The 16,003-nt window shown below is 43.0% G+C and overlaps 2 protein-coding genes across 2 annotated transcripts in view; both read right to left on the reverse strand.

The window, feature by feature from the left end:
* Window positions 1-2,843: 2,843 nt before the first annotated feature.
* LOC119817748 (60S ribosomal protein L23a-like) lies at window positions 2,844-3,314 on the reverse strand. The gene has a single exon (XM_038335152.1). It carries the CDS (start codon window positions 3,312-3,314, stop codon window positions 2,844-2,846), a length of 471 nt encoding a protein of 156 aa, XP_038191080.1.
* A 6,793-nt stretch (window positions 3,315-10,107) lies between these two features.
* F13a1 (coagulation factor XIII A chain) overlaps window positions 10,108-16,003 on the reverse strand; it is a 154,924-nt gene continuing 149,028 nt past the window's right edge. The window contains exon 15 of the mRNA XM_038334077.1: window positions 10,108-11,517. Within this exon, the coding sequence (XP_038190005.1) occupies window positions 11,364-11,517 (154 nt within the window). The 3' untranslated portion in view covers window positions 10,108-11,363. The remainder of the gene's footprint in view (window positions 11,518-16,003) is intronic.

A 16,003-nucleotide genomic window follows, 5' to 3' on the forward strand; every position in this document is an offset into this window, starting at 1 on the left:
TCACTAGCATGAGCTGTTTCTTGTGTTTTTTATTTTAGTCCTTCCAACAGACATAGACAGGATCTCAGTATCATTTTGATATGCATTTCCCTGATGGCTAAGGATGCTGAACATTTCTTTTTTTTTTTTTAAATGTAGGCACTTTATTTTATTTTTTTTCCTCATTTTTTTATTAAAGATTTCCATCTCCTTCCCTCCTTCTCCCCCTTCCCTCCCCTCCCTTCCACCCATACCCCCTCTCCACCCCTCTCCAGGACAATAGAACCTTCACCTGGCATTGGATGGAGAAAATGACAGAGCCCCACATAGGAGCACCGGACTGAGCTCCCAAGGTCCCGATGAGGAGCAAAAGGAGGGAGATCATGAACAAGGAAGTCAGGACCGTGAGGAGTGTGTTTACCCATTGAGATGGTGGGACAGATCTAACGGGAGACCACCAAGTCCAGTTGGAATGGGACTGATGGAACAGGGGACCAAACCGGACTCTCTGAATGTGGCTGACGGTGGAGGAGGACTGAGAAACCAAGGACAACGGCAATGAACATGAACTCTACAGCATGGACGGGCTCACTGTGAGCCTTGTCAGTTTGGTTGCTCACCTTCCTGGACATAGGGGGAGCTGGGAGGACCTTGGACTTAACATAGTGAAGGGAACCCTGATGGCTCTTTGCTGAACATTTCTTTAAGTGTTTCTTGGCCATTCCAAATTCTTCTGTGGAGAATTCTCTGTTAAAATCTGTACCCCATTTTAACTGGATTACTTAGGTTACTAATGTCTAGTTTCTTGAATTCTTTATTTATTTTGGATATTAGCCCTCTGTCAGATGTGGAGTTGGTGAAAATCTTTTCCCAGTCAGTGGGCTGCCATTTTTTCCTATTGATGGTATCTTGTGCTTTATAGAAATTTTTCAGTTTCATGAGGTCCCATTTGTTAATTGTTGATCTTAGTGCCTGTACAATTGATGTTTTGTTCAGGATATTGTCTTCTGTAGTTTTTGCTTCTTTCTTGGAATTTTTGACTGCACTGGTATACTAGGGTAGAGGGAGCAGAACTGGGAAACGGGGTTTGAATGGCTGTGGGTAGGATAGAGACAGCACTTCAGAAAACAGCTTCGGTGAATCTGCTCAGCTTTATTCCAGAGTATAGGAAATGTTCTGCAGATATCTGTTAGGTCCATTTGAGTCATAAATTAGTGACATTATTTCTCTGTTTAGCTCCTGTCTGGACAACCTGTCCAATGGAGAGAGTAGGGCCTTAAAATTTCCCATTATTAATGTGTGAGATCAATGTATGATTTTAGATTTAGTAATGTTTCTTTTAAAATGTGGGCACCTTTGCATTTGGGGCATATATGTTCAGAATTGAGATGTCATCCTGGTGGATTTTTCCTTTAATGAGTATGAACTGTCTGAAGCACAATTAATAAAAACCCAGAGACAGAAATTGGACTCAATCTGAAGGTCAGAAAAGAAAAACAGGCACTGGTTCTTACTTCAACCTAAGTCTGAAAATGGTGATCCTGCCTCCAGGAAATCTCAGAATAAGACTAAGACTGAGAACTGTCTCCCATTTTATAATCCTTTCTAGTTCTGGGATTAAGGGCGTACACAACTACCACCTGGTTTCTATGGCAAACTAGTGTGGCTACTGGGATTAAGGATGTGTGTCATTGCTGCCTGGGATGTAAGGCTGGTCAGTGTGGCTCTTTTACTTTTCTGATCCTCAGGCAAGCTTTGTTTATTAAAATACAAATAAAATGACACTACAGTGTCCTTCTCCATTTCTTTTAATTAATTTTGGTTTGAAGTATATTTTGCTAAATATTAGGATATCTACAATGGCTTGTTTGTTAGGTCCATTTGATTGGAAAATCTTTTTCCGACCTTTTACTCTGTGATAATGTCTGTCTTTGCTGTTGAGGTGTGTTTCTTGTATGCAGCGGAAGGATGGATTCTGTTTTTGTATCCATTTTGTTAGCCTGCGTCTTTTAATTGGTGATTTGAGCCCATTGATATTGAGAGATATTAATGACCACTGGTTGTTAATTCCTGTTATTATGGTGCTGGTGTTGGTGTTGGTGGTTTTGTGTGTACGTGTGTTCTGTTTTTCCCTTCTTTATTTAGATTTTGTTGGTGTAAGATTAGCTATTGCCTGTGTTTTGTGGGTATAGTTAACTTCCTTGGATTGGCGCTTTCCTTCTAGTGCCTTCTGTAAGGCTGGGTTTGTGGAGATATAGTGCTTAAATTTGACTTTGTCATGGAATGTCTTGTTTTCTCCATCTATAGTGACTGAAAGTTTTGTTGGGTTTATGAGTATGGGCTGGCATCTGTGGTCTCTTAGAGTCTGCAAGATGTCTGTCCAGGCTCTTCTGGCTTTTAGAGTCTCTGTTGAGAAGTCAGGTGTAATTTTTATAGGTCTGCCTTTATGTGTTGCTTGGCCCTTTCCCCTCCCAACTTTTATTATTCTTTGTTCTATATGTTTAATGTTTTGGTCATTATGAGACACAAGGACTTTTTTTCTGATCCATTCTGTTATTCTTTAAGCTTCTTATACCTTTATAAGCATGTCCTTCTTTAGGTTAAGGAAGTTTTTCTCTATGATTTTGTTAAATATATTTTCTGAGTTTTGTGCTGAGATATTTTCCTTCTTATATTCTTGTTTTCTTAGGTTTGATCTTTTCATGGTGTTCCAGATCTCCTGGATGTTTTGTGTTAGAAAATTTTTAGATTTAAAATTTTTTGAACGATGAATCTATTTCTTCTATTGTATCTATACTCTCTCCCATTTCTTTTTTTTTAATGTTGAAAAAGTGTATATTTAGAATTAGCCGGCTGGGCTCAGTTTAGATGATTCCAATTTTGTTGGCAACATCCAGAGCATCATAATCAGGAGCCAACAGGACATACGCCTTCTTCTCTCCGTCGGGCCTTATGAGGGTGTTGACTTTGGCCACATCAATGTCGTAGAGTTTTTTCACAGCCTGTTTGATCTGGTGCTTGTTGGCCTTGATGTCCACAATGAACACAAGTGTGTTGTTGTCTTCTATCTTCTTCATGGCTGACTCGGTGGTCAGGGGGAATTTGATGATGGCATAGTGGTCAAGCTTGTTCCTCCTGGGCGCGCTCTTCAGGGGGTATTTAGGCTGCCTTCCTAGCCGCAGGGTCTTGGGCCGCCGAAAGGTGGGCGATGTGCGAATCTTCTTCTTTTTGTGGCTGTGGACGCCTTTTAGCACTGCCTTCTTGGCTTTCAAGGCCTTCGCTTTAGCTTCCGCTTTGGGAGGGGCAGGAGCTTCCTTCTTCGCTTTCGGCGCCATCTTAACGAAAAGGGTTGCCTACTCCCATTTCTTATATTCTGTTGGTGATGCTTACATCTGTAGTTCCTGTTCACTACCCAGATTTTCTGTTTCCAGGATTCTCTCACTTTGTGCTTTCTTTATTGCTTCTATTTCTATTTTCATGCAAATAGCTTCTTTCACCTGTTTGTTTGTTTATTGGCTTTCTTGGCATTCTTTTTTTAGATTTGTTGATTTTTTTCTAACTTTTCTTTTGTCTTTTCTTAGATTTCTTTTGGTGGGGTTCATTTCTTCTTTAAGGACCTCTATCATCTTTATAAAGTTGTTTTTAGAGTCATTTTCTTATGCTTCAGCTGCATTGGAATATTCAGGTTTTGCTGACATAGGATTATCTGGGCTCTGGTGGTGCCATATTGACCTGGCTGTTGTTGGTTGTAGTTTTCCTCTTTTTTTTTTTTTGGTTTTTCGAGACAGGGTTTCCCTGTAGTTTCTAGAGCCTGTCCTGGAACTAGCTCTTGTAGACCAGGCTGGCCTCGAACTCAGAGATCCGCCTGCCTCTGCCTCCCGAGTGCTGGGATTAAAGGCGTGCGCCACCACCGCCCGGCTAATTTTGTTTTTTTTTTTTTTTTTTTTTTGGCTTTTTTTTTTTTGTTTGTTTGTTTTTTTTTTTTGGTTTTTCGAGACAGGGTTTCCCTATAGTTTCTAGAGCCTGTCCTGGAACTAGCTCTTGTAGACCAGGCTAGCCTCGAACTCAGAGATCCACCTGCCTCTGCCTCCCGAGTGCTGGTATTAAAGGCGTGCGCCACCACCGCCCGGCCTCATTGGTTGTAGTTTTATGCTGGTGTTTAGGCATCTTGTTTGGGATTATTAGTTCTAGTCTCTGATTTCTGAGTTTCTCTTTGTTGGATGGTTGTCTTGTTCCTTGGTTCCTTTTTCCTCTTTCGTTTTCTAGTCTTTGCACCTGGATTTCTGGTAAATGATGTGACTACTGGTCTAGTTGAGAGTCTTTTTCTAAGTTGGGAGTTGGCCTTCTGGTGATTAGCTTGGACTTTGGTGCAGCAGGGGGGTCTCTGTTCTTGTGACTGGTGTGGCCTGCACCCCAGTTCTTCTAACTGGTGTGGTAGTGTGGTTTGCATCTGTTTTAACTGGTATGGTTTGCACCTGAGCCACTAGAGCCCATTCAAGTCAGTGTGGTTTGTATCTCATCTAACACCGTTACTTGCACTGGTTCTGGCTAGTTTGGCATGTTTCTGAGTGTAGGAAGTCTACTGGGGTTAGGGTTAGGGTCCAACAGTGGGGCCAGGGATAAGGTGAGATGGCGTGGGCCTAGGGAAGGGACCCAGGTAACAGAAACCAGAGAGGGATACAGTTCTGGCTGGTGTGGCCTGCTCTTGTGTGGAGAAAGTCTGCCCGAGGTGAGGGCAGGGCCCAGCAGTGGGACCAGGGACAAACTGGAACAATACGGGTCTGGGGAAGGGACCCTGGAAACAGAATCAGTGAGGGGTAAGGTTCAGGGGACAGGCTGGTCACTCACTGATTCTGGCTGGTATGTCCTGCTCCTGAGTGGAGCTAGCCCACTCAGGTTAGGAGCAGGACCCATTAGAAGGGCCAGGGATGAGCTGGGAAGGTACCCCAGAAACGGAAACCAGATACGGGTGCAGTTCTCTTGTTTTTTCCTTTTTAATGTGATGCTTAGCAAGCTGTGGCCCACCATAACCTCTTTGCAGAGTGACTAATTTTTGATAACTATGTAATAAAAATTATAGGCTATCTCCTCTTGTATGATTAGGTCACAAGATTTGTACTCTGCCTTGCAGGACTTGTCTTTGCCTTTTACTTCTGCACTGTGGTGCGAGCCTGCATGACAAGGGACTGGGAGATGCATCCAGCCAACAGATGGTAAGGAGCTGAGAACAAACCCACCAGTTCTGTGAGGAGGGTATGGAAAAGAATGAAGGTAAAACATCTCCAAGTCAAGCCCAAATGAATCTCAAAGCCTGGGCTATCTTGATGGCAGCTTGTGAGAGCCTTGCTCTAATGAATACTGCTAAGACCATTAGATACCAGACCTACAAAGACTATGAGAAATGAATGATATTTTGGACAATGAAGTTTGGGGGATAGTTTGCCTTAATAGAAATAAATAATAAAGCAGTAACAATGTAAATTTTACAATAGACCAAGCAAGAAGTGGAATAGTGCCAGAATCTCCCAAAGTCTCTCATGTCCCAATTTAGTCACTAGCCCTCTGCCAAGGTCAATCCCTAGCCTGGCTTCTAAGCCTGATTGATTGGTTTTGCCTGGTTTTGACCTCTGAGTGAACAGATTTGTGTTATAGTATCCTCAGTTTCAGCATCTGGCTCTTTGTTTTGCAGTCTAGGAGAAAGTTCTTTTTATAATATTTTATATGGATATGTTTATTTTATGGTATATTTATTACTGCAATGTGTACAACTTATATGCCACAGGTTACTTATCCACTCCATTATAGCACACGTTTAGAATATATATATATATATATATATATATATATATATATATATATACACTTAGGAGAGGATTCACTGGTTCGTTGCGCTTTGAGAATTAGTATAGGATGGCAAAAACAGTTTCCAAAGGGGTTGGTCCAATTTATACCCACAGAGCCTGGGGCCCATCTTTTATCTCACTGCTTCAGCAGGATTCTTGGCTGCTTCTCGGTGTAGCATGGGACTGAGTATGTCACAGTATCTTAATAGTGTGCATTATAGCTAACAATGTTGCTAATGTAAAAAGAATAAAAGAGTCTTCTGGACACCTAATTATATTAAGTGTTAATTTTCAAAATTCAAGGTATAGTCAGTGTTCTGTTATGAGCTCTGACTTTATGTGTAACCAGCACTGACAGAATAAAACATTAAGATCTTAGAATACACAGCTACTGGGATGCCTTTAAATTAGCCTCTAGGAGAGAGTCAGGATTACAGAAAAAACGGTTGAAGTGTAATACCTTTATATTATTCCTTGAGTATCTAGCTTGTGCTTTCTTTTAAAGCTCATACTTTCCAGTGCACAACCTACATTTCCTGGCTAACACTGGCAGCAGAGCCACCATGGAAGCTGTTGTTTCTCATTGTAGAGGGAGGTTTTTATTGTATTATACCTATTAGTCAACTTTGTGTCATATGAATATTTGGTCGATCTATATGAGCTTTTAGCATTGTGCACTCTATAAAGATAATCAGGGTAGTCCTGAAAATTCCCAGCATTCTTTTGTAATGACCAACATAAAAGGCAGGTTTCTTTATTGGAGTCATAATTTTTGAATTCATTGCTGCAGTCAAGACAAAAGTACAAAACGCTTGAGCTCAGCTTTGCATCTGGAATAGAGTTAACAGGAAACACATTGATCAGTACCAGTCCATTGCCCTGGGTAGTTCAGTCTCTATGTCCCGCCCCCCCCCTTTGGCATCTTTGACTTCTGAAAGTCTATAAGATATAGATGCCCAAATTTTAAACATGGACATTATAGACATAGGGGACTAGAACCAGAAACAGTAAAGGATAAGTGGATATAACATGTCATTAAGAAAATAGAGCTGCTGGAGGCTAGAGAAGTAGCTCAACTGGTAAACTGCTTACTGTATGTGGTGGTTTGAAAGAAAATGGCCCCCAAAGAGATTGGCACGATAAGGAGGTGTGGCTATGTTGGAGTAGTTTTGACCTTCTTGGAGGAAGTGTGTTTTTTGATGATGGGCTTTGTGGTCTCATCTATGCTCAAGCCACACCCAATATCTCAGACTATTTCCAGGTGCTTATAGGATCAAGGTGTAGCCAGAACCACGTCTGTCTACATGCTACCATGTCCCATCGTGATGATAATGGACTAAATCTCTGAAAATGCAAGCCGCCCCAATTGAATGTTTTTTTTCCTTTATAGGAACTGCAGCGGTCATGGTGTCTCTTCACAGCAAGAGAAACCCTAACTAAGGCAAAAGTTGGGGCCAGGGATTGGGGTATTGCTGTGATGGGCCAAGGCATTGCTTTTTTGACTAGTGTGGACTTTGGGAGTTTGGCTTAGGAGAACAGTGAAATGCTTGAACTGTTGGACATACTAGTAGAAGCACGGGTGACAGTGGCACAAAGAGCACTTGGAACTGTGGGATGCTGGCTCTAGAGATTTCACAGGAGAAGAATATTCATATGTGGTCTAGAGACCGATCTTGGGGTATTTTGGTGAAGAATGTGGCTGCTTCTTCAGTACACAATTTGATAAAGTGATTTCTTGCAGATTCAATATAAAGCTTTTTATTAAAAAATATAAAAAGGTAGACACATGTGAAAGGAACGTTCATGCGAAAGAGTTGGGAAGTGGGGGGAGGAGGAGAGGTGTGCCTCAGCACGTCTGAGTGGGAGGACTTTCTGGAAGACACAGGGACCATGGCTCTGTGTGATAGCAAGATTCTGGGCTACCAGCAAGTGGTCTTTGTCCATCATGTTGACCTGGCTGTCCCAGGTCTACCTGCTAAGATCACTAGTTTGTAACACTCCCCTCTCCTACATTGCCCCTCCCATTTTATCTGCTAGGTCTCTAGTGTGCCCCTTTCCCTGTCCCTGACCTCCACTGTGGCATAACCTTCAGTATTGCATTGTTTTAGTCGATGTGAACGAGGTCTGCCACTACACACATCCCTGGCTTTAGTGCTACTTCAAAACACACCCAAGAAGGAACAGCACGTCATTCTGGGCAGTGCTCAAGTCTGACGAAATACCCGTATTTCTTACCTTGATGCATCTTCATCATCTTGTTACACAGTCAATTGTGAAGTAACCATGCTTCCTCTCCCCACCTCAGACAAGACAAGGGTTTTTTTTTTTTTTCTGTGAAAAGTACCTTTTAGGCATCTCCTTTGTTACTATGGAAACAAGGAAAGACATCTCTGGGCGTCCTTCTGTCTTTCCTTCCCTCTTTATTCCCCTGAGGTTTTGTGGCATGTCTGTGCTTCTGCGGTTGCCCTTTTCTGCATCTCTGTCATGATTATCCCTTGCCTGATAAACACTTTGCAAGCAGAGTGCATGCTCTCTTGTCATTGCATGCATGTGTGTGTGACTGGAGGAATGGATGGGCAAATGTCTGGATGACTGGGTGGTGGCTAGATGACAGGAACGGTGACTGGCTTGATGGTTGGGCTGATTGACTATGATATCTGCCCAGAATGATGACACGTTGTTCTTTCTGACCGTGTTGTAATATCATGGGTATATATTCATAACTTACAGTTTTCCACTGGGATACAGTGTTTTTTGTTTTTGTTTTTGTTTTTGTTTTTTTAGTTATCAGCGAATCTATCACAAACTCCATTGCTCCTCATATCCTCATATTCCTATTATGTGTGCATGCAGGTCTTTGTGCAATTCTGCACGCCTTCGGGGTCTTAAAGTTAGTCTTCAGATTGTGTTCTTAAAACTTTGAGCTTGACAAGACTGAAGAAAGCGCTACAAACGTTTTTCTGAAACCAGAGCTTGTTTTCACTGCTTAGTATCATCCAAGATGAACTTGCCACGACTCACAGCTTCCTGGATCCTTCACTAATAGGCTGGAAATAGTTATATTTGCCTTCTTTGCAAGATTGACGAGGCATAAGCATATGGAAAAAACCATAAAATCTGTCTTTATCGGTCTAATCGGTCTATCTACCGATCTTCTGTTTTGTATGTTATTAACGTTGACATGTCCTTGAGAGGAATCTTATGCACATGTAACCATTGTTACCCTTATTCTGCCTTGAAGCTCTGAACTCACAGAAGGATTTGCTTAGAATCATCACAGCTGAACACAAGCAGGAGCTAGAACTGACACTCTCTGGTGTCTGCTGAGACACATTGCTTGTTACCATTGCTAAAATCCAGCTGTGAGAGACAGCACTTCTGTTATCCCGCTTAGAAGTAGTACAACAAATACCTGAGATAAGTTCCCTTTAACTCACAGTTCAGAGGTGCCAGCCACGGTTGATTGGCCCCATTGATTTTGAGTCTGTGGTGAGTGAGTAACGGCTGGGGCAGATGGCAACAGCAAAACAACTCATCTTGCGACCAGGAAGTCAAAGATTGAAGAAGAAGAGGCATTTCCTCTGATGAAAGGAAGACACACCATTGGACCTCATCTCTGAAAGAGTCTATCATCTCCTAATAGGTCATGCAGAGGACTGAGTCTTGACTACATTGACCTTTGAGAGACAACATCCACACTACAGTAGCATTATATTGGGCATTATGGAATCCAAGCTTTCAGTGAGCATGGACTGGTTCTAAGATAGGTATGATGAATAGGTTTCACCTTGAGTGCCAGCTCTGAATCAGCTGCTGCTGGAGCCGGAGAAGGATCCTAAGGCCCTGTCTGCAACTGTTTGGAGAGGTTTGCCATGACCATCGGTGCTCCTGAACATGCTGTCTTATCTGTTTTCCATTCCTGTTCTAACATAATGATAGGTGCTTATCTTGACAGGTGTCTGTGCTGCCTGTCTGCCCACTCATCATGATGTTTTGAGAAATCATTGATAAGCAGATATCTACGGAGGAATTTCAATTTCTAGAAGCTGAGTTTTAAGTTAAGCATGCAAACTTCCTTCTTCAGTAAAAATGGTTAACAAAATGCAAAGAGAAGGCGAGGAATGCTAATGGCAACATCAATAACTATTAGTCATTTTCCCTACAGGGCAAATGCATGTCTTCCTAGTCAGGGTGGAGTGTACACTGCAGGGGAGAAGAGGTTTCCAGGCAATTGAACTTAACCATATGTAGTGTTGAAAATTAACACCATTTACTTCTGTGCACATGTAATCAGATTAACTTTATTATAGGCATCTGTTACACTCTTGTTAATAACAACATACCAAGTTAAGCTGGTTTAAAGCATAGCAAAATGCATTTCATTTGGAATTAGATGCTAATGCTGGAGATGACTTCCCTTGGGTCAGCAGTAACACTGATCATTGCTGAGTCTATGCTACCTCTACGTACCCAAGAATTCAGGAAAGGGCTTGGTATAGTAAATATGAGGGTATGAAGGAATGAGAATCTGTTTAATCTTCCATGTAGTCTAACCACTAAATCTCCTAGTGTCTCAAGCTTTTTTTTTTGTCTTAAAACAACCCCACTCAGAATACCCTAGGCCTATGTCATTGTGTGAAGCAGATGACCTCAGAGAGATGGGTGAAGTATAATCACTAAGTAAGGGCACCAGTTCTTCATTTCTCGAATCTCAAATTCGTGTCCTTACTTTCTAGCTCTTTACCCCAGAAAGGGTTAAAGTAAGGGTTATTCATTCTTGCTGATCAGGCCACAGTGTGACACCCATAAAATGCACCATAAACTACATTATTTAATAGATCCGAGCACCGCACCTGCTTCCTTATCTCCTCGAAGGTGATTAAGTTCTCCACAAATGCAATTTGTTAATGTGGGGCCACATCTCCTCACAAGGTAATCTGTGAAATTTGGCAGGCAGTTCCTTGGCTGCAGGTGCAAGATGAAAGACCTTTCTCTGGCTTTGCCAAGAAGAAAAATGATGCCGTGCTTAATTCGTGGAAAAAATATTTTAACACAGAGGGTACAACCTGATTTTAAATAAAGGGAGAATAGAATTGTAAGGATCCAATCAGTACTCCTTTGGGGGAATATGTTACCCCCAAAAGACTGAGTGGGGAATCTGAAGTCTTAATTGAGGCCCGGTATTGAGCACTCCCCCTCCTCGCGCAAGGGAAGCCCTCTGATATGTGGAGCTGTAGCCATTTGCAATGATAAATGATGACTTTTACTCTTATGAGCTATGAAGGCTTAATGATAGCTTAATTAAAGTTAATGCTCAGATCCTTTGGAGGGTGGAGCAATTCAAAACTAACTCCCTTATCCAATGAGCTGGGTTTGGAAAAGCATGTCTATGAAATACATAGCATCCCCAAGCTAGGGTCTGTCTCAATCTTCACATCCCAAGTAAAGCAAGAGCTAGTTACATTTTTTTTTGCATTAGGATTTCCATAACCAAGGCTGCAATAGGCCATGAGCCCAGGCCCATCTGGACCTCCTGGGCATTTACACCGTAGGGCGTCTTTGAATCTGCAGATCCAGCTCTCCATACACATGTCTCAGGGAATCACTGGTCATGCTGGCAATCAGCTTCCGAGGGCCTGAGACCCAAGGCCGGCAGACTTCTTCCCACTGCACAGTGGTGTTGGGTCGGATTTCACTGAAAATAGGAAAAGCACAGGAAAGGTTGGTGACTCAGCTCCAGAACCAAGGTCTGAGAGACTTGTCACTTCTCTCTCTCGGCTGATGATAGCCATAGGGCCATCCACTAGGACCTTCAATCTAGTTGGCTGATTCAGCAAGTCATGGGCCAGCTGAGGCCCCTTCATGAGGCTGTGCAAAGCTGGCCACCAAGAGTCCTACCAAGCGTAGCTTCTTCTACATGGATGCACTTGCTTGTCTCCTAGAGAATGAGAGAGCTTGGCTAAGCACTCCTAACTATGAATTTCTCTTTGGCTCCGAAGCTTCCCCCATGGCCTTGTCCGTGGGAATGATGTGCCTTATCTCAACTTTGTTCTACTGGTCCCCTCCTGGGATTAAAGTCCTGCTTGAACCTCAGCAGCCCTTGCTGTGGATCTGACGCTCTCATTAGCTCTCACTAACCCTCATAGAATAAACCTTGCTCCCTGGCACAATATCTGAACACCACCTGAAATCGAGTATCATCATTCTCTGTAATCTATATTTGTAATTTAATCACCAGCTTGGGTTCCCTCTACCAATGTGTCTTTCTGTTGTTTTCTTTCTGCCAAATCCCTCCTCTCTCCTCACAGTTGTGTGGCCTTTCCTCTTCAGTTCATGCTCAGAGACTTTCCCACGTCTCATGGACAAACCCATCAGTGGAGATGACTGATGTTAGTGAGGACTGAGAGATGCTTAAGCTTCTCTAGGGTGCTTCTCACTCATCCTTCCATATAAACCTGGAAGGAGATAATATATGCAAGTTCATATGTATGCAATGTAGGTAACTACTTAACAGCTAAACCAGGGAGGCCACTTTTTCAAGACTGTATAAAATTAGCAAATGGGCAGAGACAAGGTCTGAGCAAGTTATACCTTCCATTCCCTGGTCTATAACTGAACACTGCATTTCATATTACAGTCTATAGTAGATGTCTTTTATGACCATTGTGCTTGCTTTTTCCACAGGCTTTATTTCTCTAAGAAGGTATTTGACTTCGATTGGTTCAGTATGAAAAGCTTCCTGCAAGAGTTATGCAAGGAGGATTCCAGACTTGGGCTTTCTGACCTTTGGGAATGACAAATATTGGGTTGCCTGGAAACCAGGACAGTCTTTTTCAGGGAGAGTGGGAGGGAGCCTGGACAACAGAGGGCTTGGCTGATGGCCAAGCGAGTAAAGTGGCTGCCCTGAAAGCTCGAAGACCAGGGTTGGATCTCCAGAACCCATTTCAGAACAAACAAACAAAAGACAGACAAACAGACTAACTCAATAGCTAACGACTGTGAGTGTGTCAATACCAGTGCACAGGAGACTGAGACAGAGCCTCTAGAATAGGCTGGCTTCCCTGACTAGCCGGAAGACTGCTCTGGATTCAGTGAGAGACCCTTCTTTAATATAGAAGATGGAGAGTCACTGAGGCAGATGCTTGATGTCAACCTCAGGTCTTCATAGTCAAATGCATGTAAACACACACATGGGAACATGCATACGTAAATGCATGCATGCATACACGCACGCGCGCGCGCACGCGCGCACACACACACACACACACACACACACACACACACACACAGGCTTCTTCTATTCATCAGCCTATGGTGGAACAGCATGTCAGAAATGACTTAATCCAATATCCTATTGTATAGGTGAGAAAGCAGTCCCTAAAGGACCTGCAGAATCACCAGTATCACAGAACCTAATGCCCTTGATAGGAGAACAGGAGTTGTAGATTCTTTCTCGATTCTCGCTTATGGATTAGGCTGAATTTCACAGAAACCTGAATATCTGGAAGCACAATCTGTAACTGTCAGAACACCAGAGCAGAAGAATTGCTTGCTTCCACCTGTAAGTGCCACAACGCAGGCTGCCCAGGGCAGACTTGTTCCAAATGGCTCACTGGCGTGCCAGTGTTGCTCCTGTGGGTTTGGAGCCCCAAAGGTGCTGTAAATTTTTAGTAGTTTTAGGTGCTTAGATATTATGAAAAATGGAAGTTTTGATTATCTAAGAATATCAAGGAAAACCATTTTGTTCATAGCAGGGTTCCAAAATAAACATTATTGTGTGGCGGGCTTATTTCATGGTTATGACTGCCTATCAGTTGGAGCTTCAGAAAGAAGAGAAAATTGGAATTAATTTAACCAGTTAAAAACTCAGACCGGCCAGGCGGTGGTGGCGCACGCCTTTAATCCCAGCACTCGGGAGGCAGAGGCAGACGGATCTCTGTGAGTTCGAGGCCAGCCTGGTCTACAAGAGCTAGTTCCAGGACAGGCTCCAAAGCCATAGAGAAACTCTGTCTCGAAAAACCAAAAAAATAAAAAAATAAAAAAATAAAAACTCAGACCATACTATCTAAGCAATCTTCAGAGCCTGGTGTCTAGATGATACAAAACTACTTCGTGATCACAAGCTCCTTGAGCCTTGGAGTTGGGACTCTTGGGTCCTGCCTCTTGTGCTTGATTGTGGTGTACCTTGGGGAACTGTTCAACTTCTGTCTTGTCTGTGAAGTGGGACTCACATAGTACTTATCCCCACAGAACTGTTGTGAGATTTACATGAAATAATCTAGCAAAGAGCTTACATCTTAGCAAGCATCATTGGGCATAGCGTGTAAGACTCAGCAAACATCAGCAGACAATTTAGCTGCATCAGATCTTTTACTTGGTTATGACCAAGGAGCGGCTCGCTCACTTGCTCTTCTGTCCCTAATCTTTACCAGATAAATTCACAGTGTGATGGAATTTCTACCAGATGGTCCATGGTATGGTGACACGGAGGCAAGGACATTCCTTGGGCCTTCATCTGACTTAGGGCTGAGCAGGAAGTGAAAGCAACAACACCATGTGGCTGGTGGATCGGTCACTATAAATGATTGAGTCTGCTAACTGGGGCCACAGCAGTTTTGATGGCCTTAGTGAGTTGGCTGAATTCTGTGCCAGGCCCTCTTCCCCAGCTGTGTGAGCCTGAAGGGCCACTTGAGTCAGCACCTTATGAGCCTGACTGTGCACAGATGAATGCATACCTGACCATAGGAAAGAGCGGGGCACCTCACTTCTCCCTGAAGGGCTCTTATCCAGGTTAAGGAAATGTAGGGATGGGGGTGAAGATCAGGAAAGGGAATTAGCAGGGCACAGTTCTGAGCTATAATCCTACCCAGGTATACAGTGAGAGAGGTGTTCTCCCCCACACCTCTAGTTTTTTTTTTTCCCCCTAGTTGTCTTGGAACTAGCTCTAGAAACTAAGCTGGCTTCAAACTCACAGAGATCCACCTGCCTCTGCCTCCTGAGTGCTGGAATTATAGGCATGCACCACCATGCCCAGCTAGAGAAAGTTGTTCTAGTAGAATTTAATTTTTGCCCTAGGTATTGAAATGGTGTCACAATCCCAGGGGCTCATCTCAGACTGGCTGAGCCAGTCAAGAATCTCACTCACTGTTCACATCAGTGCCCAATTATGTGAAATGTATAATCTTCATCTAAGTATTGTTTTCAAACTGACTTCATGATACAAAGTTTGAAAAGCACTAACGTCACTTTTGCTCCCTTACAAAAGGTACTGAGTGTTAAGTATTGAATAGGGCAAGAAGCAGGTACAGGAAGCTAACAGTTGTTCTGCCCTGAAACTTATGGCAAGAAATGCTAGAAATGTACTGTTATTATTGTTAATATCACCTCCATCTTTTTAAAAAATATTTATTTATTTATTATGTATACAATATTCTGTGTGTGTGCCTGCTGGCCAGAAGAGGGCACCAGACCTCATTACAGATGGTTGTGAGCCACCATGTGGTTGCTGGGAATTGAACTCAGGACCTTTGGAAGAGCAGGCAATGCTCTTAACCTCTGAGCCATCTCTCCAGCCCTATCACCTCCATCTTTGTGGTTGCTGCTTGCCCTCCTGCAGCCCTGCTTCTCTTGGTCAGTTCCTGCATGTAGACACATGGAGCTCGGTCCTTAATGTACAGTGGATAATTCAATATGAATGTGGATTTATGATGTTTCTTTCAAAACGGTTCTGTCGTGGCTTCTTGGATCCACTCATCCTCTCCCCAGGGGTTTCCCATATCATCCGTCAATCTCCTGCCTTGTAAAAAAGTTACCCTGCTTCAGGCTCTACCCTGGACTGGTGCAATGCAGGAAATCCCCTCCCACAGAAACAAAATCTTCAGCCTGGCTTCTTCTTTTGCTCTTATTACCCCAAGCCATCTGTATAATAGGTGTACAGATGAAGATACTCAATATGAAAATTCACTTGTGGGGCATTCTGCTCAAAGATGAATGTCGAGTGGAAAGAAGAAAAATGGTTGTTTTGTTGCAGTCAGTGGAATAATGTCGGAGCAAACCTACTTCCTGAGTACAAATGGTGTGAAGAACGATGCTGCAGGATGTGCTGAGCCATCAGGATGTCCTGGCCATTCATCATCCCAAACTCACACAGGCAAACGCGGTTATCATCACAATGAGATGCA

The sequence above is a fragment of the Arvicola amphibius genome, chromosome 6 (genome assembly GCF_903992535.2).
Source record: "Arvicola amphibius chromosome 6, mArvAmp1.2, whole genome shotgun sequence".
Lineage (NCBI taxonomy): Eukaryota > Metazoa > Chordata > Mammalia > Rodentia > Cricetidae > Arvicola > Arvicola amphibius.